Raw genomic sequence first — 24,743 nt, 5'->3', positions numbered from 1 at the left:
GGTCTGCATCCTGGTGCTGGTCCCCAAACTGTTTGTGACAACTCTGCAGTTAAATCCAGAAATGGGGAGTGTTTAGAAACTTCCAGAGTAATTTAACATTGCTGTGACATTTTAATTTTATTGTATTTTATAAAAGTACCACTCTGCAATAAACTGGAAATTTAAAAAAGCTAGTGTTTGCCCTGGCTGGTAGCTCAGTGGTTGGAACACCACCCCACACACAGAAGGGTTGAGGGTTTGATTCCTGGTCAAGGAAAAAAAAAAGGCTAGTCTTTGCCATAGAACTTGAGAGAAACACTACTCTAGAACATATGTGTGACAATGAATGTGATTAGAGAACAGAGCTCATATAGTCAGAGTTCTGCCAATTACCACTATCTGATTATAACCCTTCAGAGATTTAAAATGAAAACTGAAATCTTACCAGTGATCAAAAACCACAGAAGTTAACTGATTCAATTAGTCATAAAGCCAGTTGGCCAATAGAACTGAACTAAGAAGGAAGAAAATAAACAAACAACAACAAAACAAAAAAAAGGGGAAGAAAACTAATATTTATTGAGGTTGTCAAATATTTATTGAGGTTGTCAAAGTGTCACTATGTGTTAGGTAATTTCAAATATACTATTTACTCTTCACAGTGTCAGGTATTACTCCCATTTTTAAAAAAATTTTTTGTTTTGGTTAATCCTAACCTGAGGATAATTTTTTCTTTTTTGAGACTATTTTTTTCCATTGACTTTTAGAGAGAGTGGAAGGGAGGGAGTGGAAGGGAGGGAGGGAGGGAGGAAGGAAGGGAAAGAGACGGGGGGGAAGCGGGGGGGAAGAGGGAAGGAGGAAGGGGGGGGGAGAGAGAGAGAGAGAGAGAGAGAGAGAGAGAGAGAGAGAGAGAGAAATATCGATGTGGGAGAGACACATCGGTTGCCTGGTTGCCTTCTGCATGTGCCCCAACCAGGCAGGAGATTGAACCTGCAACCCAGGTACATGCCCTTGACTGGGAATCGAATCTGCAACCCTTCAGTGAACGGGCTGGTGCTCTAACCATTGAGATACCGGCCAGGGCATTACTACCATTTTTATAGATGAGGATCAAATAAGTTTAATATTTTGCTCAAAGTCACAAAATCAACTAAGGTATCTCCTTCATGTTCTACTCATGGACTGGCAAAATCAGGTCAAATATAGAGAAAGATTGTAAGGAAAAGAAAAGCTGATGTCCCTGTAATGAAATGCTATCAAAATAACTCAGGTGACCCGGCCGGTGTGGCTCAGTGGTTGTGTGTTGACTTATGAACCAGGAGGTCACAGTTCGATTCCAGGTCAGGGCACAGGCCTGGGTTGCAGGCTTGATCCCCAGTAGGGTGCATGCAGGAGGCAGAGCCAATCAATAATTCTCTCTCATGACTGATGTTTCTCTCTCTCTCTCCCTCTCCCTCCTCTCTGAAATCAATAAAAAATATATATATAAAAAAACAAAGCAACTCAGGCAAACAGTATATGTGAGGGACAAATTCCTCTCAGGAATATGTCCATGTGAGCTGAGTAGTAGGAGGTACAATGTTCAATTTAATTCATTTTGATGGAACATACACACACACATAATTCCCTAGAAGAGCGAAGTTATTGCTGAGATTCTCAGATACCTAGCCCTCATATACAAAAGGAGATAGATGAGATCCAGGGCCACACAGCCAAAGCATCCTTCCCCGTGGCCATCTAGCAAAACACAAATGACTTTGGGTTTATAATAATTCTTCCCAATTAAGCTGCATGTGGTTTAATAATCACATACTCTGACTTCCTCTCAACTCCTAAATTGTAAAAATTTCACACAAACCAGCAAATACTCCTATTGAACACCTATGGTTTCAGCATCAAGCTGAGCACACAGAGCTGATGTTGTATTTCTGGTAAACACAAAAAATGTAACTTGAAGGAAGGAAAGATGTAAGCAAGATTATGAGTCCTCCCTGTGCCGCCCCCCCCCCCGCGCCCCCCCCCCTCCAGGCCCACCACAGGCACAAGTGTTTACTTCTCAGTTTCAGTTTTTTTCCTGAGCAAAAATATAACCGGTCAGGTCAATTTTTTCCTATGGATTTCCAAAGAGCTCAATATTTCCATACTCAAATGGGAAAGAATAATTTTTTTATTTTTTTAAAATATATTTTGTTGATTTTCTTACAGAGAGGAAGAAAGAGGGATAGAGAGTTTGAAACATCGATGAGAGAGAAACATTGATCAGCTGCCTCCCCCCGCCCCGCCCCCCCAAGGATGTGCCCGCAACCAAGGTACATGCCCCTGCCTAGAATCGAACCTGGGACCCAAACCAGTCAGGGCAAGAATAATTTTTTAAAAATGTTTTCTTTCGACAACCAAGAGAAATACAGAGCATGCTCAAACAGCCTAAGTAGAAGCTATGAAAACAATCTGGGGGGCGGCGGGGGTGGGGGGAACGACCAATTAGCTTTGTGAAACAATTTCTGTAATACAATCAATAGTCAGTGAGAGGAGATGAGAGTCAAAGAACTGTGTGAAACAAAGTGTTACATTCTTAGCCTGGTAGTCCCCAAGCTGCTCTAACATTGCAAAAACAGTACTTTACCTTTCTGGAGATTGAAGAGACATTCAAACCAAATCTTTGAGCTCTTTCCTTTAGCTTGTCCAGGTTAACCTACAAAAACAAGGGGGGGAAACAAACACCAACAAAAAACCAACCTATATTTTAAAAAATCAAAACAGAAAATACAGAAGGCAGAAACTATGGTCTAATGATAAAAGTTAAATAAGCCTACATCAAAGTAACCTATGTGCCAAATTAGGACACAAAGCAGCACCCGTCCATGCCACTAATTATTAAAAGGCTTCTTTTGGAATGCAGTGACAGAGTAGCCCTACTTCCTTCATTCATCAAAGGTGGCAAGAACCTCAGGAGGGTTTAAGATCAAAGTAGGACAAACACTGCTTGAAAAAGCAAACAAATGTCTAAATCATCACCTCCTAACAAGTCCTTCATTCACAGTCCAAAATCATTAATTCCTATAGTCTCTGCAAATAGTTCTTAACTCTACCTCTTAGCAAAAAGGTATCATCACTGCACATGTACTTTCTTCAGAAGAAAAATCTACCACCAGTACCCTATTCAATTTTCTTGGAAGCCTTGATATATCAAGATTATCATAGGAATATTTAGGACATTTTCTTTCTTTTTAGGTAGATGAAGGATATTTTGAATGATTAATGCATGTAATTGCTGAGGCCACTATGTACAGGTAAGAGAGGTGGAGATCGATTTCTTGATCTCTTCCCCCTTGGACAGTCTTAATGATTTCCTCCCTCTTAGCCTGGAGCCATTCTTCATGGAGCTTGAGTGCTTCCTTGGTCTTAGAACTGTGGGCCTCAGCCTGGTCAGCCAGAAGTTTGTTGTGAGTCTTGTCTGCCTTCCTTCAGCTCATGAATGTGTTCCATAAGAATTCGCTTATTTCTGAACATGTTACCTCTTTCAGGCACAGGCTGTGATACATGTGGTGGCCAATCTTAGATTCACATTCTAAGCAGCTGGAGAAGAATTCTCATCCTCCTCATCCAGGCTACCTTCTCAGCCATTCAAGCACTGGCAGTGCCCTTTGGTTTACCTCACCCATATGCCTGCCCTTCTTGCAGGCCAAGGTGTTTTTCAGGGATCAAGCTTGGGGAATGGACAAGCACAGGCTTCCAGATGATCAGTCCATCTTTGATCAACTTCCAGATCTGCTGGTGGGAGTTGGCATTGGCGATTTCATTAGTCTCACTGGGGTCCAACCCAACCTTCTTTTTGCTACAGAAAAGGACACTGCAGCCAAGCCTCTTCTGAAGCCTGAGCAATACTCATGTATGTGGCCACAGCAGTAAAAGTATTTTAGAAATTTTCATTACTACTACTACTAAAAATAATGAACTGTAACCACAAAAGCAGAATTCCATAAAGCTGAACATATTTCTTTTTTTATAGTAAACACTTTTAAAATTTTATTTATTTTTATTATATTTTAAATTCTCACCCAAGAATATGTTTTATTGATTTTAGAGAGAGAAAAAGGGAGACTGAGAGGAAGAAACATCAATGTGAGAGAGAAACATCAACTGGTTGCCTCCCGTACGTGCCAACCAGGGATTGAACCGGCAACCTGGGTATGTGCCCTGACCGGGAATCAAACTTGGACTTTCCTGTGTACAGGACAACACTCCAACCAACTGAGCTAAGGACAAACTGAACATATTTCACCACATCACTTATTTTCATTTTCTAATCATGCCTACTAGTCACAATGGCCCAGAAGTGTCTTATTCTACTAGTCTTTATTCTGATTTTACATTTACTAGGAGTGTTGACAAATACCAGTATCTATAAATAGAACTCATTAAGTTGCTTTCACAGATTTTCTTGTGGTAATTAAGAATTAGACATTATCAAAGCCACTGGACAAGACCTAAAACTGCAGTACCATAAAACAAAGAGTTACATGGGCTGTCCTCTAACGAAATCTATTCATTTTTTCAAGAGGAGTGGTAGGAAGGGGGATGTCTATAGTATTTTTGAAGACATGGCAATTTTCCTGACCTCTTGGTACCTCTAACAATTCTCTTTATTCAGGACATAAAACATTACTGAAAACAGTTCCAAGCTCATATGATTTCAGTTTCCTTTGACCTGGGGAAGAGGAGAAGTCTCTCTAACTTTTATACTAACTGTACAGAGTTAAGCTTTAGCTCTCAAGGTATAAAATAAGATTTCTTACCATAGGCTTGGTGTCAGATGACAGGCCTAAAAAAAGAAAGAGTTTTATTTAATATTTAAAAAAGTCATAAAGGAAGCTCACAGTATTCAAATCAAGTCAGACAGCATAGAAATAATATAAATGACAAATCTCCTTTATTAGAAGTAAAAGGCAGATTGCATCTAAAGATCATATATGCATTACATCTAGAAATCATATCTGTATAGCCACTTTGGAAACAGTTTGGCGGTTCCTCAGAAAGTTAAAGCATAGTTAGTTTGCCATATGACTTAGCAATTCCATGCCTAGGTATATACACAAAAGACATGAAAACATGTATCTATCCAAAAACTTGTAAATGGATGTTCACAGCATTATCCACAGTAGCCAAAATGTGAAAACAACCCAAATGTTAATCAACTGATGAATGATTAGATAAAATATGGTATATCCATACAATGGAATATTACCCAACAATAAAAAGAAACAAACTACTGATAAATGCTACAACATCTGAATACATTATGCTAAGTGAAAGAATTCAGTCACAAATAACCACAAATTATATGATTCCACTTATATGAAGGCAAATTTTTATATACATAGGAAAAAATCAGTGGCTGCTTGGGGGGACAAGATGGGAAACAACTGATAATGAGTACAGGGTTTTGTTTTTGGGTGATAGATATGTCCTAAAATTAGACTGATGATAGTTGCACAACCCCGTGAATATAAAGAAACCAATGAATTATATATTTTAAATGAATGAATTGTACGGTATATGAATTATATCTATCAATAAAGCTGTTAAAAATGAGAAAGAAATTCATATCTGGAAAAAAGAGCAGAGCTATCATCATGAGTTAAAATTATGGTCTCTTTTTAAAAAATATACTTTCTTATTGATTTCAGAGAGGAAGAGAGAGGGAGAGGTAGAAACATCAATGAGAGAGAATCACTGATCGGCTGCTTCCTGCACGCCACACTGGGGATGGAGCCCACAACCTGGGCATGTGCCCTGACCAGGAATGGAACCATGACCTCCTGGGACCTCCTGGTTCATAGGTTGACACTCAACCACTGAGACACACCAGCTGGGCAAAATTATGGCCTCTTTAAGACAATGTTCTGTCTGGAAATTATAACTAAGAAGCAAGTAGTAAACTGGTCTACAGAATCAAACCTGATCTAGTCAATAATCACCGACTTAAAACTTTTCAAATTTTTATTTTAAGCAATCTCAATTTTGTCATTGGTTCCATAACTCTCCAATGTAAACATTTATGTATGGATTCAACTTTTACCATAACCCATGTGCTAGGAACTCTTAGAGTTTTTATGTTCTCACTTATAACACTATAACTCCTTTCAAATGTTCTGTTCAAATATTTTAATTGATTTTCTTAACAACAGAGAAAGGGAGAGGGGAGACAGAAACATTGATGAGAGAGAAACATCGATTGGCTGCCTCCTGCAAGCCCACAATCCGGGCATGTGCCCTGACTGGGAATCAAACCAGTGACCTGGAACTGGTGACCTCCTGGTTCGTGGGTCAACACTTAACTACTGAGCAACACCAGCCGGCTGTTCTGTTCTTTAGAGTTACTCTGTAATTCTAGGATGTCAGAGTTATGGTAACACTGTAAATGTTATCTATACATTATTTTTACTGGTCAGGTTTACTTTTCAGACTGTATTCATCTTAACTTTTTTCTTTCTTCAAATTTCACCATCTAATGTCTTAAATAATTTTGTTGTACTATCATCAATCCTATTATCTTTCTCTTGACATAACTAAAAGCTAGAAAATAACTTATTTCTAAAACACATACCGATAGTGGCCAGAATTTTTCTGGTCTTTTAAAAAGCACAGCAATGTAAGATTTTTGGAGGACATTTTCTTAACAAACTTAAAACTACAAACAAGTCACTAGGAAGACCAGACTGGATTAGATTACATTTAAATTTTACAGGGATTACGTCCTTTTAAAAAAACAATAACCTGCCCTAGCTGGTTTGGCTCAATGGACAGAGCATCAGCCTGCAGACTGAAGGGTCCTGGGTTCGATAATGGTCAAGGGCACATGCCTGGGACTGTGGGCTTGATCTCCAGTGGGGGGGTGCAGGAGGCAGCCTATCGGTGATTCTCTCTCATCATTGATGTTTCTATCTCTCTTTCCCTCTCCCTTCCTCTCTGAAATCAATAAAATATATAAATATTTTTAAAAAACCAATAACCTTTATTTCCCAATTTATTACAAAATGTATATTCATTGTAGAAATTTTTTTCATTGTGGAAATTTTAAAAACAGACAAGATGTAGTCACTCAAAATTCTACCAGAGACAATGAGTATTAACAATTTAGTATATTTCCTTCTTTTTTCCTAACCATACATGCACTAGGAAATGACAATCTACTGCAGATTTTATAACTTGCTTTTTTCACTTAATATCTTCCTGACAAATATTCTTCAATATCATTTTTAACATCTGCATGGCCTTCCACTATACCATGGTACAAATTTATTTAACCAATTCTCTACTGTATGTCACACTGCTTTCAGTTACTGATTACTACAAATAATGCATGATAATCTTTGTGGCTAAATCTTTAAGTATATCCAAGATTATTTCCTTGTAAATTCCTAGAAGTAAGATTATTGAGGTAAAAGAGACTCTCCCTTTACCACTACACTAGGCAGAATAACAATGGACAGGTACATAACAATTATATACTGATTTGAGACAACAGAATAAGTGAGGTACTAGAAACTTCTCTGAAAATGTCCAAGAAAAGAAAAACAAATGTTGGTACTTCTTCCTATTCTCTTCAGTACCTTCTCTAAATTGCCCAGGAAGGCTTACGTATAGTTTTACCTAAAGCAAAGAGGTAAATGTTACAACCTCTTAAAGGCTTCTAAAGCTAACAAGCTTACCTTAATTTGGAGAAATAAAATCTGTGTGCCAGAAAAGTAAGAATAGAGAGATAACTTTCTCAGAAGAGTTTCTGTATGCTTACCTTTTGAGGGAACTGAAGAAATTCCAAATCTGTAGAAAGAAAAACAAGCTAAATTTTAGGGAGCTGTTCACACTCCTGGTCTCCGTGTCAAGTGTACATATGGCACTTCTTGCTTGTGATCTCAAGCCTTGCAATCATTAGCTAATTCTAACAACTCCATGAAAGAAGTTCCGTTTACTCTTTTTCTCACCAAGAGTCCAAATAATAAGCTAAAAGGAAGCCTTATCAGTAGCAGTCAGTTCCTAACTTTTACCTATTACAAAAATCCTGCTTGATAATAAAACCCATCTATAGCTACTACATCCAAATCAACAGAGTTCTGAATAGAGCCAAAAGAGTTTCTTTTCAGCAAGGCCTATATCCTCCTTAAAGTCAACAATTATATTTAAAATCTCAGCCCCTCACCTTCGTACTATCACTATCTTAGGTCCAAAAGGCTGGGGACACTCACCTAGCTGCCCGGGCAGCTTTCTTACTCTCCAAACTCACAGGTACATTGAATCTTTCAGCTCTCTTCTGCATTCTCTAAGTGATAATGGATAAAAGAAGGGGAAAAGAAAATTTTAATTTCTGGTTTTCTTCTCTTAAGAGAAAAGTTGTTTAGGTGTATCTTTAGAATATGAGGAGTAACTTCTTAAGATCTAAACTGAGAATACTGACCATCTTAGAGGATATCAGGTTATATCCATCTGAGGGCTTAACTCAATAGCCGTTTACAGAAAGCAAACACAAAAAGACTATTATTACATCCATGCCCTCAAAAACTAAAGAAATAAAATAAAACCCACAATCTGCATGAAGCCAAGAAGACAAAAAGCTGTGTCTAGTTGACCTTTGAAAAGGGATCAAAGGAACAACTTGGTTCCAACAGTGGTGGTACGCTTTCAGTTAGAAATGAGGCAGTATATCCTATGCCACCTTTACTTTAAAGGTATAAAAAAGAAAACAGATCTCGACTGGAACCTAGTTTCAGAGATCTTAAGACAGAATCCCACAGAAATTTCAATCTCACCAGCTAGTGAGTTGTAACCTAGGGGTGACATCTTCCCTTACTTTTCATCTCTCCCAAGGTACAATTCTCCCAAGCTCCGATCCTAGCTTGTAAACATCATAAAGAGAAATACCACTAAGACCACAGGTGCAGTGTTATATACAAAAAGACTATGGTTTCAACGGTGACTATGCCAGCCCAAATATTTTCTCAAGTGTAGTTGGTGGGAAAATATGTCAATACCAAATCTGTCAATACTGATTTTCTGCCTATGAGTAAAAATTTTAAAGTGATAATACAGACAGAATAAAGGGTAAGACACAGAAAGATATATGTATAGAGGGCCTGCTCTTCTCCCAGGGAAAATACCTACCTCAGTCTGTGGTATTTCAGATGTAATTTTTACCACTTTCTTTTCTGCTGCCCTGGAAAAAGAGGAAAGAATTTTTTAAAATGAGAAAACGGACATTCTAAACCAAAACTTTAGAATAGTGTAAGAATTTTCCTGAATCATCTCTTCTGTCCCATATCTTTCTACCACCTCTTCTTAACCCAAAAAACCATAAAACACATTAGAAAATTCCTTGAACTGTCATCTACTGATAAGAGTTCAAATAACAGACCAAGCTACTTTGCTAAAGTATAAGAAAGTTATCAGGAAAGAAGTCTGGTTAAATATATTGGGCTGAAGGGAAATACTCAAAGGATACGGGAAACCATTTTATTTACTTTTAGTAAATAAAACCATTTTAAATTTACTTCTGGACTACTAACTAGTCCTCTAACCCTCATTTAAATATCAGCTTTCAATTTTCATCACTGAAACAATTAATGTGTGCTCTACAAGCTCTGGTTTCTTTCTTTTATAAATCCCTTATTTCTCCCATGGGGACTATAGCTTCAGCTGAAATAGTCAAAATGGGACAAATAAAAATGCCAAAAGGAGTGGGAAGAAAAAAGGCTAAGGGGAGTTTGAATTAGGAAAACATGGTAAGTTACTAGTCAAAAGGCTAAGAGAAAACAAAAGAGGAGGACCATAGGGGCGGGAGACAAAGTTCGGAAGTACCCAGGATAAATGGAAGGGAATTAACCTTCCACCAAACGACTCCCATAAAACTGTGGGTCATAACCAGTCTCATTAAGGTCCCTCATTTAGAGACATGGGCGGCTTTTGTTCCAATATCCCAGACACTTTTCCCATTTGATGCCCTGAAAGGTAGTAATGGCTTAATGGCATTTTCAGAGGAAGCAATTCTGGAACAGGAACTTACTCTCTCCTACATCCTTTTGTTGGAGGTCCCTGAACTGACAGATAAGCAATAGGTGCCCCCTGCTGACCATAACTAAGTCCTACAATATTTAACTGACGTGACTATGAAAAGAGAAGAAAACATCAAACTAGAAAGAGGAATATTTTTGGAGACACTCAAACCAAAGATGAAGTAGGGGATCTCCTATTGAATATTCCAGGGATCTAAATTAGCCCTAAATATTCTGACTTTTAAAGAAATTTTTTAATTCTTCCCATTTCCTGGTCACTCTTCCTTCCTCATCACTGTCTTGTTCAGGCAAAAAGGGACACTGAAGTTTAATGTTTTCCTTCAAGTCCAATGCCATTAAGAAAGCAGTCCTCTCCACCAACCCCAGGCTAATGACTTTCTTCACATTCCTGTCTTAAAGCACAATCACTGCAGTTAACCTCATAGCAGAAATGGAACCACAGAGAGGAAGCCTCCTTCTGTTCCATTCTAACTCTCTCAGACACAATTAAGCACAAGCAATAACAACACATCACATTCTGGGAATCAAGGGAAATTTCGTCTCTTAACTGAGAAATTTTTGACACACAGTCACATACAAAACACTGTCTAAACTATAGGGACTCAGACCCTCTCTGAACTGTACATATTTTTAAAAATATATTTTTTTATTGATTTCAAGGAGGAAAGGAGAAGGAGAGAGAGAGAGAAACATCAATAATGAGAGAGAATCATTGACTGGCTGCCTCCTGCATGACCCCTAGTAGGGGGCCAAGCCCAAAACCGGGGCATGTGTACTGACCGGAAAGGGAACCGTGACTGCCTGGTTCATAGGTGGACGCTCAACCACTGAGCCACGCCAGCTGGGCATGTACTGTACATATTTTAGTCTAACCATTACTTCCCTCCAAAAAACAAAATCACTACTATCCCCCACAATCAATTTCCCTGTGTAGAAATTAAAACCCTTTAAACAAATTACAGCCCTGGCTGGTTTGGCTCAGTGGATAGAGCGTCGGCCTGCAGACTGAAGGGTCCCAGGTTCAGTTCGTCAAGGGCATGTACCTTGGTTGTGGGCACATCCCCAGTAGGGGGTGTGCAGGAAGCAGCTGATCGATGTTTCTTTCTCATCAATGTTTCTAACTCTCTATCCCTCTCCCTTCCTCTCTGTAAAAAAATCAATAAAATATATTTTAAAAATTAAAAATTAAAAAACACACCAAATTACACATTTTACAATATCCTAAGAATAATGAACTTTTACAAATTTTCAAACTTCATTTTTAAAAATATTTATTTATTGATTTTTTTAGAGAGAGAGAGAGAGAGAGAGCGCGCGAAACATTGATCAGCTGCCGTCTGCACGTTCCCTATCCCCTTACTGGGGACAGAGCCCACAACTTGTGCATGTGCCCTGACAGGGAGTCAAACAGGCAACCTTTTGATGAAGGGCAGTGGTCGGCAAACTGCGGCTCGTGAGCCACATGCGGCTCTTTGGCCCCTTGAGTGTGGCTCTTCCACAAAATACCACATGCGGGCGCGCACATACAGTGTGATTGAAACTTCGTGGCCCATGCGCAGAAGTCTGTTTTCAGCTCTCAAAAGAAATTTCAATCATCGTACTGTTGATATTTGGCTCTGTTGACTAATGAGTTTGCCGACCACTGGTGCAGGGGATGACGTCCAACCGAGCCACACCAACCAGATCCAAATTTCATTATTTTTAACCACACAAGCCAATTATCACTGTATTTACACCTGATATTCCTTCTTGCCCAGAAGTCCCCAAAACATCTCAATTTTTTAAAAAAATATATTTTATTGATTTTTTACAGAGAGGAAGAGAGAGGGATAGAGAGTGAGAAACATCGATGAGAGAGAAACATCGATCAGCTGCCTCTTGTACACCCCCTACTGGGGATGTGCCCGCAACCAAGGTACATGCCCTTGACCGGAATCGAACCTGGGACCCTTCAGTCCGCAGGCCAACGCTCTATTCACTGAGCCAAACCGGTTTCGGCAAAACATCTCAATTTTAAAGCTATCCCATAAAACATTTTCTTAAAACATTATATCTAAACACAAGCCTCTATGATGGAAGATAACTAAAAGGTTTTCAAAAGCAGTAATATTTGAAAAAATCTAATAAAACATTACATGCACATCCCCTGTAATGCAGCAACTCCAGGGATATATTCTATGAACATACTTGCATAAATATAAAAACAGTTGCATAACGACATGTAGCACTGCATTTTTTGCTATTATGAATAATCTTAATGTCCATCAACAGACTAGTGAAATTACTGTTTATCCCTGGAATGGAATGCTATTAGTTGCTAGAAAGAATAAGGCTCTAAGCTGATAACTACTGAATCTGAATAAATGGGTTCTTGAGTCTATTATACTATTCTTGTAACTTTTACATATATTTGCAATTTGCCATAACAACAAACTTAAAAAAAGAGACCTACCACTTACTAGGATAATTATTCATATTTCAGGACTGATGTGAAGATTAAATGTATATATGTATAACACTTAGAACCTTACTTAGTATGTAATTAACATTTATGTAAGAACACTATTATTATATAAAGATTTCCAGATGTGGACACCAAAAGCAGTCCTGAGAGGGAAGTTCATAGCACTACAGGCCTACCTCAAAAAAAAAGAAAAAAGAAAAGAGAAACATTAATAATAAACTATTTAACCCTACAACTTAAAGAATTAGAAAGAAAACAACAAGAAAAGCCCAGAGTAAGTAGAAGGAAGGAAATAACAAAGAAAGAGAATTACAGCCAATATCCCTGATGAATATAAATGCTAAAATCCTCAACAAAATATTAGCAAATCGGATCCAGCAATATATTAAAAAGATCATACACCATGGCCAAGTGGGATTTATTCCAGGGATGCAAGGCTGGTACAATATTCGCAAATCAATGAACATGATACATAACATAAACAAATTGAAAGACAAAAATCAGCCGAAAACCGTTTGGCTCAGTGGATAGAGCGTCCGCCTGCGGACTGAAGGGTCCCAGGTTCAATTCCGATCAAGGGCATGTACCTTGGTTGCAGGCACATCTGTGTAGGAGGCAGCTGATCGATGTTTCTCTCACATCGATGTTTCTGACTCTCTCTCTCCCTTCCTCTCTGTAAAAAATCAATAAAATATATATATTTTTAAAAAGACAAAAATCACATGATCATAACAAGAGACACAGAAAAAGTATTCGACAAAATCCAACACCCATTTTTTAAAAAACACATTTTTATTGATTTCAGAGAGGAAGGGAGAGGGGGAGAGAGACAGAAATATCAATGATGAGAGAATCATTGATTGGCTGCCTCCTGCACACCCCCTACTAGGGATTGAGCCCACAACCCTGGCATGTGCCCTTGACCGGAATCGAACCCAGTACCCTTAAGTCTGCAGACTAACGCTCTATCCACTGAGCCAGACCGGCTAGGGCCCAACACACATTTTTGATAAAAACTCTCAGCAAAGTAGAAATAGAGGGAGCATATCTCAACATGATAAAGGCCATATGTAACAAACCTATATTGAACATCATACTCAAATGGCAAAAACTAAAATCATTTCCCCTAAGAACAGTAAGAAGATAGGGATGTCCGCTTTCAACACTCTTAATCAACATAGTACTGGAAGTCCTAGCCACAGCGATCAAACAAGAAGAAGAAATCAAAGGTATCCAAATTGGAAAGGAGGAAGTAAAACTTTAATTATTCACAGATGACATGATATTATACATAGAAAACCTAATGACTCCACCAAAAAATGACTACATTTAATAAATGAATTTGGCAATGTAGCAGATACAAAATCAACACCCAAAAATCGATGGCCTTTTTTATATACCAATAATGAATTCTCAGAAAGAGAAATTAAAAAACAATCCCATTTACCACTGCACCAAAAAAATATATAATAATAATAATAATAATAAGATACTTAGGAATAAACTTAACCAAGGAGGTAAAAGACTTGTACTCAGAATACTACAGGACATTGAAAAACAAGATAGAAGAAGATATAAACAAGTGGAAGAATATTCCTTGTTCATGGATTGGTAGAATCAACATCATTAAAATGTCCATACTACCCAAAGCAATCAACAGATTCAATGCAATCCCTATTAAAATATCAACAGCATATTTCACAGATCTAGAACAATTACTCCAAAATTTATATGGAACCAAAAAAGAACCCGAACTGCTACAGCAATTTTGAGAAAGCAGAACAAAGTTGGAGGAATCACAATACCAGATATCAAATTATACTACAAAGCCACCATGATCAAAACTGCCTGGTACTGGCGTAAGAACAGGCATATTGATGGATGGAACAGAACAGAGACCCAAGAAATTGACCCAAGCCATTACGCTCAATTAATATTTGACAAAGGAGGCAAGAGCATACAATGGAGTCAAGAGAGTCTCTTCAATAAATGGTGTTGTGAAAATTAGACAGATACATGCAAAAATATGAAACTAGACCACCAACTTAGCCCATATACAAGAATAAACTTAAATGGATAAAAGACCTAAATTTAAGTCGGGAAATCATAAAAATCCTAGAAGAAACGATAGGAAGCAAAATCTCAGACATCTCTTGTAGCAATATGTTTACGGATTCATCTTCTAGGGCAGTGGTCGACAAACTGCGGCTCGCGAGCCACATGCGGCTCTTTGGCCCCTTGAGGTGGCTCTTCCACAAAATACCATGGCCTGCGTGAGTCTATTTTGAAGAAGTGGCGTTAGAAGAAGTTTAAGTTTAAAATATTTGGCTCTCAAAAGAAATTTCAATCGTTGTACTGTTGATATTTGGCTCTGTTGACTAATGAGTTTGCTGACCACTGTTCTAGGGCAAAGGAAACTAAGGAGAAAATAAACAAATGGGACTATGTCAAAATAAAAAACGTCTGCACAGCAAAAGAAAACATCAACAAAATGAGAAGGGAGCCCACTGTATGGGAGAACGTATTTGGCAATGCCATCTGATAAAAGAGTTAATATCCAAAATATATAAGGAACTCATACAATTTAACAAAAGGAAGACAAACAATCCAATTAAAAAATGGACAAAGGACCTAAATAGACACTTTTTGAAAGAGGACCTACAGAAGGCCAAGAGACATAAAAAATGCTCAGAGTCACTAATCATCAGAGAGATGCAAATTAAAATGACAATGAGGTATCACCTGACACCTGTCAGAATGGCTACCATCAACAAATCAACAAATGACAAGTGCTGGTAAGGATGTGGAGAACCCTAGTACACTGCTGGTGGGAATGCAGACTGATGTAGCCATTATGGAAAACAGTATGGAGTTTCCTCAAAAAATTAAATATGGAACTGCCATTTGATCCAGTGATCCCACTTCTAGGAATATATCCTAAGAAACCTGAAACACCAATCAGAAAGAATGTATGCACCCCTATGTTCATAGCAGCACAATTTGCAATAGCTAAGATCTGGAAACACCCAAGTGCCCATCAGTAGATGAGTGGATAAAAAAGCTGTGGTACATTAACACCATGGAATACTGTGCAGCAGTAAAAAAGAAGAATCTCTTACCCTTTGAGACAGTCTGGAGAGACCTGGAGAGTATCACGCTAAGTGAAATAAGTCAGTCAGAGAAAGACAAGTATCACATGATCTCACTCATATGTGGAATCTATGAACAAAATAAACTGATGAACAGAGTGGATCCAGAGACATGGAAGCATGGAACAGAGTGCAGAATCTCAGAGGGAAGGCGCAGAAGGGTGGGTGGGTGGGAGGTAATCAACCAAAGACCTTATATGCATATATGCATAACCCATGGGTGGGGTGAGCTGTAAGGGGTCAATGAGGGGAAAAAAGAGGACATACGTAATACTTTCAACAATAAAGATTTAAAAAAAAGAAAAAAGGAAACATTACCTGAGATAACTGTTCCAAAAAAAAATCTCCAGGTGTGAAAAAAAAAAAATCAAGAAATCAACAATATGCACAGTGTGTAACCATATGTATCTGTATATACACATACCATGTAATATATTACAAAAGAATATATTGAAAACCTCTAGGAAATCAGATGGGGTTGAAAACAAGGGGTACTTGAGTGTATGTACTGTTTGACTTTTAATTAGTCTATATTTTGCATTTTATAGTTAAATGCATTAACACAGCTATGAGGAACAAAAATGTTAAAAAGGACTCAACTGTTCTTAATGTGCTAGAGAATAAGATGGCCAGACATTTGTAGAAAGAACCCCAAATAAAAAATGTTTATGATAACATAGTGGGATAGTTTAAATAAATCAAGATCTACTTTCCACTCTAGTATTTTGTCCTCCCCTCCTCTACTGTAAATCAAAACGGTAGAGAATAGTGTACCTGAGAGGCAAAATCTCTGCTGAGCACTCTCCTTCCTTACAAAAGTCCTTATATGCAGAGAATTTGTATAATTCGCTATACAGAAAGAGAACTATCTATTATGGCGATACAACAAAGGCTAGGAGACCTAAACTTTGAGCTTAAAGTCTCCTGGTCCTAATTACCTATTATATAAAGCAGAGACAAACTACTTTGCTTCACTGAGACCATATACTTGAAATGAAATAGACTCTACTGAAAATGTATGATCTACTGAGAAATGAAAAAGCCAACAAGAACACATAAAAGTTAAACAAAATGAAACACTAATATCCCACCCCCAAATCCAGAATTGTCTGCTCTGTACTCAAATTACAAAAAGAGATAGTTACACATCAACAGTTTTTTCAGGGGGTTCTTCCTCTTTAACAGGCAGTTCTATGGGCTTTGGTTCTTCTTCCTAAAACCAAATGAAACAGGATATTTAATATAAATCAAGAGTAAAATCCTATCAGTAGAAGAATATGAAAACTCTAAAATGAACCAGTCTTTCAGAATCTTCATTTCCCCACTACACTCCCTTAAACAAGTTAGTATTTAAGCCCTCTAATGACTGATGTTAAGCAATATTGCCAAGGCAGCGACACATTGTCAGGTCAGTGACTAACCTTATTCTCTCCAACTCACCTCTGTTTCATCTCCTAGTACGTCTTCTTCATTTGCCTCCTCTTCAGCTAAAGAATATTAAAATATTCAGGTCAAGCCATGCTACAAAACCATATTGATCACTTCACTCAGGCTAAAATTATAATCATTTTGCTTTCCCAAAATGCAATTCAATAATGAAGGCAGAACTAATGCTGGTAAAATTGCTCCACAAAGAAGATAAAACTGTTTTCTCCACCTAACATTAATACGAAGTTGAAGTCCAGCTGAACTGAAGAACTAAATGTGATGAGGTCAAATTTAAATATTAAGTAATATGGGAGAATACCTTTAAGATTTAGTGGTAGGGAGTAATTTCTAAAATTAAAAACAACAACAAAAAGCAGCAGCAGCAGCAAGCCCTAACTGTGTTGCTCAGTGGTTGAGCATTGACCTAGGAACCAGGAGGTCTCATTTTGATTCCAGGTCAGGGCACATGCTGGGTGACAGGTTTGATCCCCAGTGGGGGCATGTAGAAGGCAACCGACAGATGATTCTTTCTCATCATTGATGTTTCTATCTCTCTCTTCCTCTCCCTTCCTCTCTAAAGTCAACACAAACATATATATTAAACACACACACAAAAAAAAAACAAAAGCAAAAATGGTATGAGAAAGCCCTGGCTGGTGTGGCTCAGTTGGTTGAAGCATCGCCCTGGGTACGGAAAAGTAACGGTTCGATTCCCTGTCAGGGAACATGGGAGGCGACCAATCAATGTATCTCTCTCACATCGATGTCTGTCTGTCTGTCTGTCTGTCTCTGTCTCTCTCTCTCTCCCCCCAACCTCCTACCCTAAAATCATTTCTTTTTAAATGTAATATGAAAAAATTGCAGATTTTTTCAAAACTAAGGAAAAACACCATGGAAAAGGAAACAAATAACATAGATATTAGTCTAAAACCAACAAGGGAATAGTTACTAGAATATAAAAGAAATGGCTTGCAAACTAACTAGTGAATGGTACAAACCCTTAAAGAATAATAAACATTGCCGAAACCGGTTTGGCTCAGTGGATAGAGCGTCGGCCTGCGGACTCAAGGGTCCCGGGTTCGATTCCGGTCAAGGGCATGTGCCTTGGTTGCAGGCACATCCCCCCAGTAGGGGGTGTGCGAGAGGCAGCTGATAGATGTTTCTCTCTCATCGATGTTTCTGGCTCTCTATCCCTCTCTCTTCCTCTCTGTAAAAAATCAATAAAATATATTTAAAAAAAAAAAAAAAAAAAAAAAAAGAATAATAAACAAAGGAGAAACTCAAAGAACCATGAACACAGAAATGTGTAAACTCTTAAAATTAGGCTACTTGATAAGATAGTGCAAAGTTTAGGTCTGTGAAAGTGATACAAGAACCATCATGTACTCTATAGATTTATAGGGCAATTCTAGAAAGTAATTTGGCAGTGCTTAGTCATATTAAGTATACATCATAACTATATATTAATTAGCAACCCATTCCTGGGTATATAACCCAGAAAGACTCTTACACAGGAATGTGAAGGAACATGAAAGAAGTAGTTCAGGAGGCAATAGAGGTGTCTATCACTGGGTGAATTAAAATGTGGTGGATTCTATACATCATAGACCACTATATAGGAATTGGAATTAATAGACTAGATGACAACACAGCCATAAGCCAAACAAATACATCTTTAAAACAACACAGTACTGCCTGGCCAGCATGGCTCAGGGGTTTGGCGTCGACCAGGAGGTCATGGTTAGATCACGTGTGGGGCGTGCAGGAGGCAGCCAATCAATGATTCTCTCTGATCGTTGATGTTTTCATCTCTCTCTCCCTCTCCCTTCTTCTCTGAAATAAACAGTGAATATCCAAAGTTACCTAGTAAATTTCTGGCACAAAAGGAATTAGAATTCAAATATTCTAATTCTCAGGTTAATGATATTGTTTTACCATACTTCCTTTTAAATAATTTGCTGAAATAAAATTACAATGTATTTAAAAAGTGGGAGGGAGTGGGGTTTTTTGCATTATAACCACTGTTCTGGATAACCAAGAGTTTTCTTGATATAGTTAATTAACAGCTTACATTACCAGCAACCTAAAGGAAAAGAAGAAATCTTCCATATGGCAGAGCCTAAAAATTAATACCCTCAATCATACCTCTCTTTGCCTCCACAAAGTACTCACCATGCTCTTCAAGATAGGCCTGGAGCCTGTTGATGAGATCTTGTTTTATTCCCTTGGTCTCCAAACCACGAGCAAGACATTCCTGCTTTAGTTCAGCAAGCTGAGAAAAAAATAAAACTTTTCCTTAGTTTACAGAATGAATCTGGCCAAAAAAAAAAAAGTTAGTTGATCCTTGAACAACACGGAGTTAGAGGCCCTGACACCCATGCAATCAAGTATCTGCGTATAACTTGAATTCCTCAAAAGCATAACTACTAATAGCCTACTGTTGATTGGAAGCCTACCAATAACATAAACAGTCGATCAACAAATTTATGGTATATTATTATATACTATACTCTTACAATACAGTAAGCTAAAGAAAATGTTAAGCCGAAACCGGTTTGGCTCAGTGGATAGAGCGTCGGCCTGCGGACTGAAGGGTCCCAGGTTCGATTCCGGTCAAGGGCATGTACCTTGGTTGCGGGCACATCCCCAGTAGGAGGTGTGCAGGAGGCAGCTGGTCGATGTTTCTCTCTCATCGATGTTTCTCTATCATCGATGTTTCTAGCTATCTATCCCTCTCCCTTCCTCTCTGTAAAAATCAATAAAATATATTTAAAAAAAAAAAGAAAATGTTAAGAAAGCATAAAAGAAATTACATTTACCATACTGTATTTATTGAAACAAAACAAAAAACTCAAGTATAAGTGGATCTGAACAGTTTAAACCCATATTGTTAAGGATCAACTGCAGATCTCACAAAAAAGAAAAAGAAAAGCAAGTTCAATCCCAAACAATTGCTCTTAATCCCACCACGCCTCTAGATCCACAAGAAGACTTTTCTAACATATGGTACAGATAAATACCCTACTTTAATAAAATTATTATATACTTATGCAACTATTTATTATTACAAATCTTTAGCATTTCTGAGAAGAGAAAAAGGTCTAGTTTCCCCAAAAAATGACTGTACCAGCTAGTTAATTGAAATAATTAATCTTTAAGTATAAAATCTAGTTATCTACAAAAGGAGATTCTTCTGTTATCCCAGATCCTTTACTGAAATCTACCATAAATAGGTGTTCCAGTCTGACCACTTGTAGAATTAGGTAAATGTGTTAGCCAGCTTAATATCAACAATGAATCAATTAAAAGATCTATGTCAAGCCCTGGCTGGTTTGGTTCAGTGGACATAGCATCGGCCTATGGACTGAAGTCGTGGGTTCAATTCTAGCACAGGGCATGTACCTCGGCTGCAGGCTCGATACCCGGCCCCAATCGGGGAACCTGGGGGAGGCAACCAATCCATGTCTCTCTCTTACAATGATGTTTCTCTCGGTCTTTCCTCCTCCCTTCCACTCTTTCTAAATGGATTAACAACAACAAAAAAGATCTATATTAGCCGAAACCGGTTTGGCTCAGTGAATAGAGCGTCGGCCTGCGGACTCAAGGGTCCCAGGTTCGGTTCCGGTCAAGGGCATGTGCCTTGGTTGCAGGCACATCCCCAGTGGGGGGTGTGCAGGAGGCAGCTGATCGATGTTTCTAACTCTCTATTTCTCTCTCTTCCTCTCTGTAAAATATCAATGAAATATATTAAAAAAAAAAAAGATCTATATTAAAATGAGAAAAAAAATCTAATTGTATTCCACATTTCTGATGCAGATTTTTAAAATCAGTAACTTGACTAAAGACATAACAGGTATGCTTATCAACTTTGCAGGCAATAGAAAGGAGAAGAATTTATGGATTACTGATAGAACTAAGCTGAGGGAAGGGGGAGCTCTTCAGGGAGAACAATGAGCCAAAAAAAGGGTTCCATTTAGAAGAAATAAGATACACCTATCAAGTACTACAATTATATTCAAAACTTAAACTGTTCAAACACCAGATGAGTTCTTTTTAATTTTTGAGGAAACTCCATACTGTTCTCCATAGTGGTTGCACCAGTCTACATTCCCACCAGCAGTGCACGAGGGTTCCTTTATCTCTGCATCCTTGCCAGCACTTGTTTGTTGATTTGTTGATGATAGCCATTCTGACAGGTGTGAGATGGTACCGCATTGTCGTTTTGATTTGCATCTCTTGGATAATTAGTGACTTTGAGCATGTTTTCATGTCTCTTGGCCTTCTGTCTTCTTTCGAAAAGATTCTATTTAGGTCCATTGCCCATTTTTTATTGATCACTTATCTTCCTTTTATTAAGTTGTATAAGTTCCCTGAAGATGTTGGAGATTAAACCTTTATCAGTGATAACATTTGCAAATACGTTCTCCCATACAGTGGGCTTTCTTGTTGTTTTGTTGATGGTTTCTTTTGCTGTGAAAAAGCTTTGTATTTTGATGTAGTCCCATTTGTTTTTCTCTTTAGCTTCCATTTCCCTAGGAGCGGTATCGGTGAAGAAATTGTTTCGGGAAATGTCTGAGATTTCTCTGCCTGTGGATTCTAGTATTTTTATGGTTTCCCGTCTTATGTTTAAGTCCTTTATCCATTTTGAGTTTATTTTTGTGTATGGTGTAAGTTGGTGACCTAGTTTCATTTTTTTGCATTTATCTGTCCAATTTTCCCAACACCATTTATTGAAGAAACTGTCTTGACTCCATTGTATGTTCATGCCTCCTTTGTCAAATATTGAGCATAGTGGTTTGGGTCGATATCTGGGTTCTCTATTCTATTCCATTGGTCTATATGTCTGTTCTTGTGCCAGTACCAGGCTGTTTTGAGAACACTGGCCTTGTAATACAGCTTGAAATCTGGTATTGAGATCCCACCTACTTTGTTGTTCTTTCTCAGGATTGCTGTGGCTATTCGGGATATTTTTTTATTCCAGATGAATTTTTGGAGTTCTTTCTAGGTCTGCGAAATATTCTGTTGGTATCTTAATGGGGATTGTGTTGAATCTATAGATTGCTTTGGGTAGTATGGACGTTTTAATGATGTTGTTTCTACCAATCCATGAACATGGTATATTCTTCCATTTGTTTATGTCTTCCTCTATCTCTTTTTTCAACGTCCTGTAGTTTTCCGAGTAAGTCTTTTACCTCCTTAGTTTATTCCTAGGTATCTTATTTTTGTTGCAATGGTAAATGGGATTTTTTTTTTTTTTTTTAGTTTCTTTCTGTGAGTTCATTATTGGTGTATAAAAAAAGCCATCGATTTTTGGGTGCTAATTTCATATCATGCTACATTGCTGGATTCATTTATTAAGTCTAGTAGTTTTTTTATGGAGTCTTTGGGGTTTTCTATGTACAATATCATGTCATGTCATCTGCAAATAATGACAGTTTTACTTCTTCTTTTCCAATTTGGATCCCTTTTATTTCTTCTTGTCTGATCACTATGGCTAGCACTTCCAGTACTATGTTGAACAGGAGTGGTGAAAGTGGGCATCCCTATCTTGTTCCTGTTTTTAGGGGAAATGGTTTTAGTTTTTGCTCATTGAGTATGATGTTGGCTGTAGGTTTGTCATATATGGCCTTTATCATGTTGAGATATGTTCCCTCTATTCCCATTTTCCTGAGAGTTTTTATCAAAAACTAGAGGCCTGGTGCACAAAATTCGTGCATGGGTAGGGTCCCTAGGCCTGGCCAGCGATCAGGGCAGATCAGGGCCTTCCGGCTGCTGGCTGGGGCCTTTGTTTCGTGCCGCCCCTAGTGGTCAGCGCACGTCATAGCAAGCAATCAAACTTCTGGTCTCCCGAACTCCTGAAGGGACACTTTGCATATTAGCCATATATATATGTGTGTGTGTGTGTGTGTGTGTGTGTATACACATGGGTGTTGGATTTTGTCAAATGCTTTCTCTGCGTCTATTGATATGATCATGTGACTTTTGTCTTTCAATTTGTTTATGTGATCTATCACGTTTATTGATTTGTGAATATTGTACCAGTCTTGCATCCCTGGAATAAATCCCACTTGATCATGGTGTATGAACTTTTTAATATATTGCTGGATGCAATTTGCTAATATTTTGTTGAAGATTTTAGTGTCTATGTTCATCAGGGATATTGGCCTGTAATTCTCTTTCTTTGTAGTGTCTTTATCTGGCTTTGGAATTAGGATAATGCTGGCCTCATAAAAAGTTTGGAAGTATTCCTTCCTGTTGGATTTTCTGAAATAGTTTGAGGAGTATAAGTGTTAGCTCTTCTTTGAATGTTTGGAAAAACTCCCCTGTGAAGCCATCTGGACCTGGGCTTTTGTTTAGTGGGAGTTTTTTTTATTACTGCTTCTATTTCATCAGTTACTGGCCTATTCAGGGTTTTTGATTCTTCCTGATTCAGTCTTAGGAGATTGTATTTTTCTAGGAATTTGTCTATTTCATCCACATTGTCCAGATTCTTGTATTATTATTTATTAATGTATTATTTTCTTTTTTTAAAATGTTAATTGATTTCAAAGAGGAAGAGAGAGGGACAGAGTGATAGAAACATCAATGATGACAGAGAATCATTGATTGGCTGCCCACTGCATGCCCCACACCGGGGATCGAGCCCGCAACCCAGGCCATGTGTCCTGACCGGGAATCGAACTATGACCTCCTGCTTCATAGGTCGGACGCTCTACCACTGAGCCATGCTGGCCAGGCAATGTATTATTTTCCATATGAACTGTAAACCTACTTTTGCCCCACCCTGTCTGTGGAGAAGTGTCCTACTCAACAAACCAACAGCACTCTCTATTGAGAAATGTTAGGTAATCAACCATTAAAAGTGTGTAATGGCTGCATAGTCAGTCTTAATAGCCTCTGAAGCCAGACTACCTGGATTCAAACTCTAGCTTTACCACTAACAGCTGTGTAAATTTAGGTGCATAACTTAACCTCTCTGTGCCTCAGTTTCTCATGAAATGAGGAAAATGCAACAGTATCTATACCAAAAGGTTGTTATGAAGATTAAACCAGTGAGTATTTGTAAAGCATTTGGAATAGTGCTTGGCACCTAGTAAGCACTTTATAATGTTAGACACTGGACGGAGGTTTAGACAAAATTAGACTGAATCATTGTTTCTCAGATTTCTGAATTTCACAGATATTTTTAAATAGGTAGATAGGTATGCCAATGTTTTATAATATTCCAACCAGGTCATGGACTGATACTTTTGCGAAAGACAATAAAAACCAATTACTAGAAAAACAATCATATGCTTCAATGTAGTAGCAGTGATGTCAAATTGCTATAAAAGTTTCTAAAAGCTTACTCAATTTATCACTAACCAGTAACAAACATTTCATGGACAAGCACTGGCCTGTGGACCATACTTGAATAGTATTAATCTAGAATCTAAATTCTAAGTGATCTCTAAGGTCCCTTTCTTAAGTAAGAATCTTGATCTGTCCCGCCTTGGTACTTTGATTTCCTTTCAGCTTTCTGAAGAACAAGTCTTCTGATTTTGGTTACACTTTCTAAAGTTTTTTGTTTTGTTATATAAATACTAGAGACACAGTGCATGAATTCGTGCACAGGTGGGGTCCCTCAGCCTGGCCAGGGATCGAGGCCTATTGGGG

The 24,743-nt window shown here is 38.0% G+C and overlaps 1 protein-coding gene and 1 pseudogene across 1 annotated transcript in view; both read right to left on the bottom strand.

The window, feature by feature from the left end:
* The window catches only part of SARNP (SAP domain containing ribonucleoprotein), a 60,487-nt gene that overhangs the window by 28,946 nt on the left and 6,798 nt on the right, over positions 1–24,743 (bottom strand). Inside the window, exons 2-9 of the mRNA XM_008148596.3 lie at positions 19,260–19,359; positions 17,100–17,146; positions 16,805–16,872; positions 9,139–9,190; positions 8,226–8,299; positions 7,775–7,803; positions 4,776–4,801; positions 2,603–2,671 (exon numbers count right to left, since the gene is read on the bottom strand). Of these exons, the coding sequence (XP_008146818.1) occupies positions 2,603–2,671; positions 4,776–4,801; positions 7,775–7,803; positions 8,226–8,299; positions 9,139–9,190; positions 16,805–16,872; positions 17,100–17,146; positions 19,260–19,359 (465 nt within the window). The remainder of the gene's footprint in view (positions 1–2,602; positions 2,672–4,775; positions 4,802–7,774; positions 7,804–8,225; positions 8,300–9,138; positions 9,191–16,804; positions 16,873–17,099; positions 17,147–19,259; positions 19,360–24,743) is intronic.
* On the bottom strand, positions 2,690–4,254 carry LOC103292527 (60S ribosomal protein L19-like; annotated as a pseudogene).

This window comes from Eptesicus fuscus, chromosome 7 (assembly GCF_027574615.1).
Source record: "Eptesicus fuscus isolate TK198812 chromosome 7, DD_ASM_mEF_20220401, whole genome shotgun sequence".
NCBI classification, from domain to species: Eukaryota; Metazoa; Chordata; class Mammalia; order Chiroptera; family Vespertilionidae; genus Eptesicus; species Eptesicus fuscus.
This window is presented reverse-complemented; position numbering and strand designations above follow the sequence as displayed.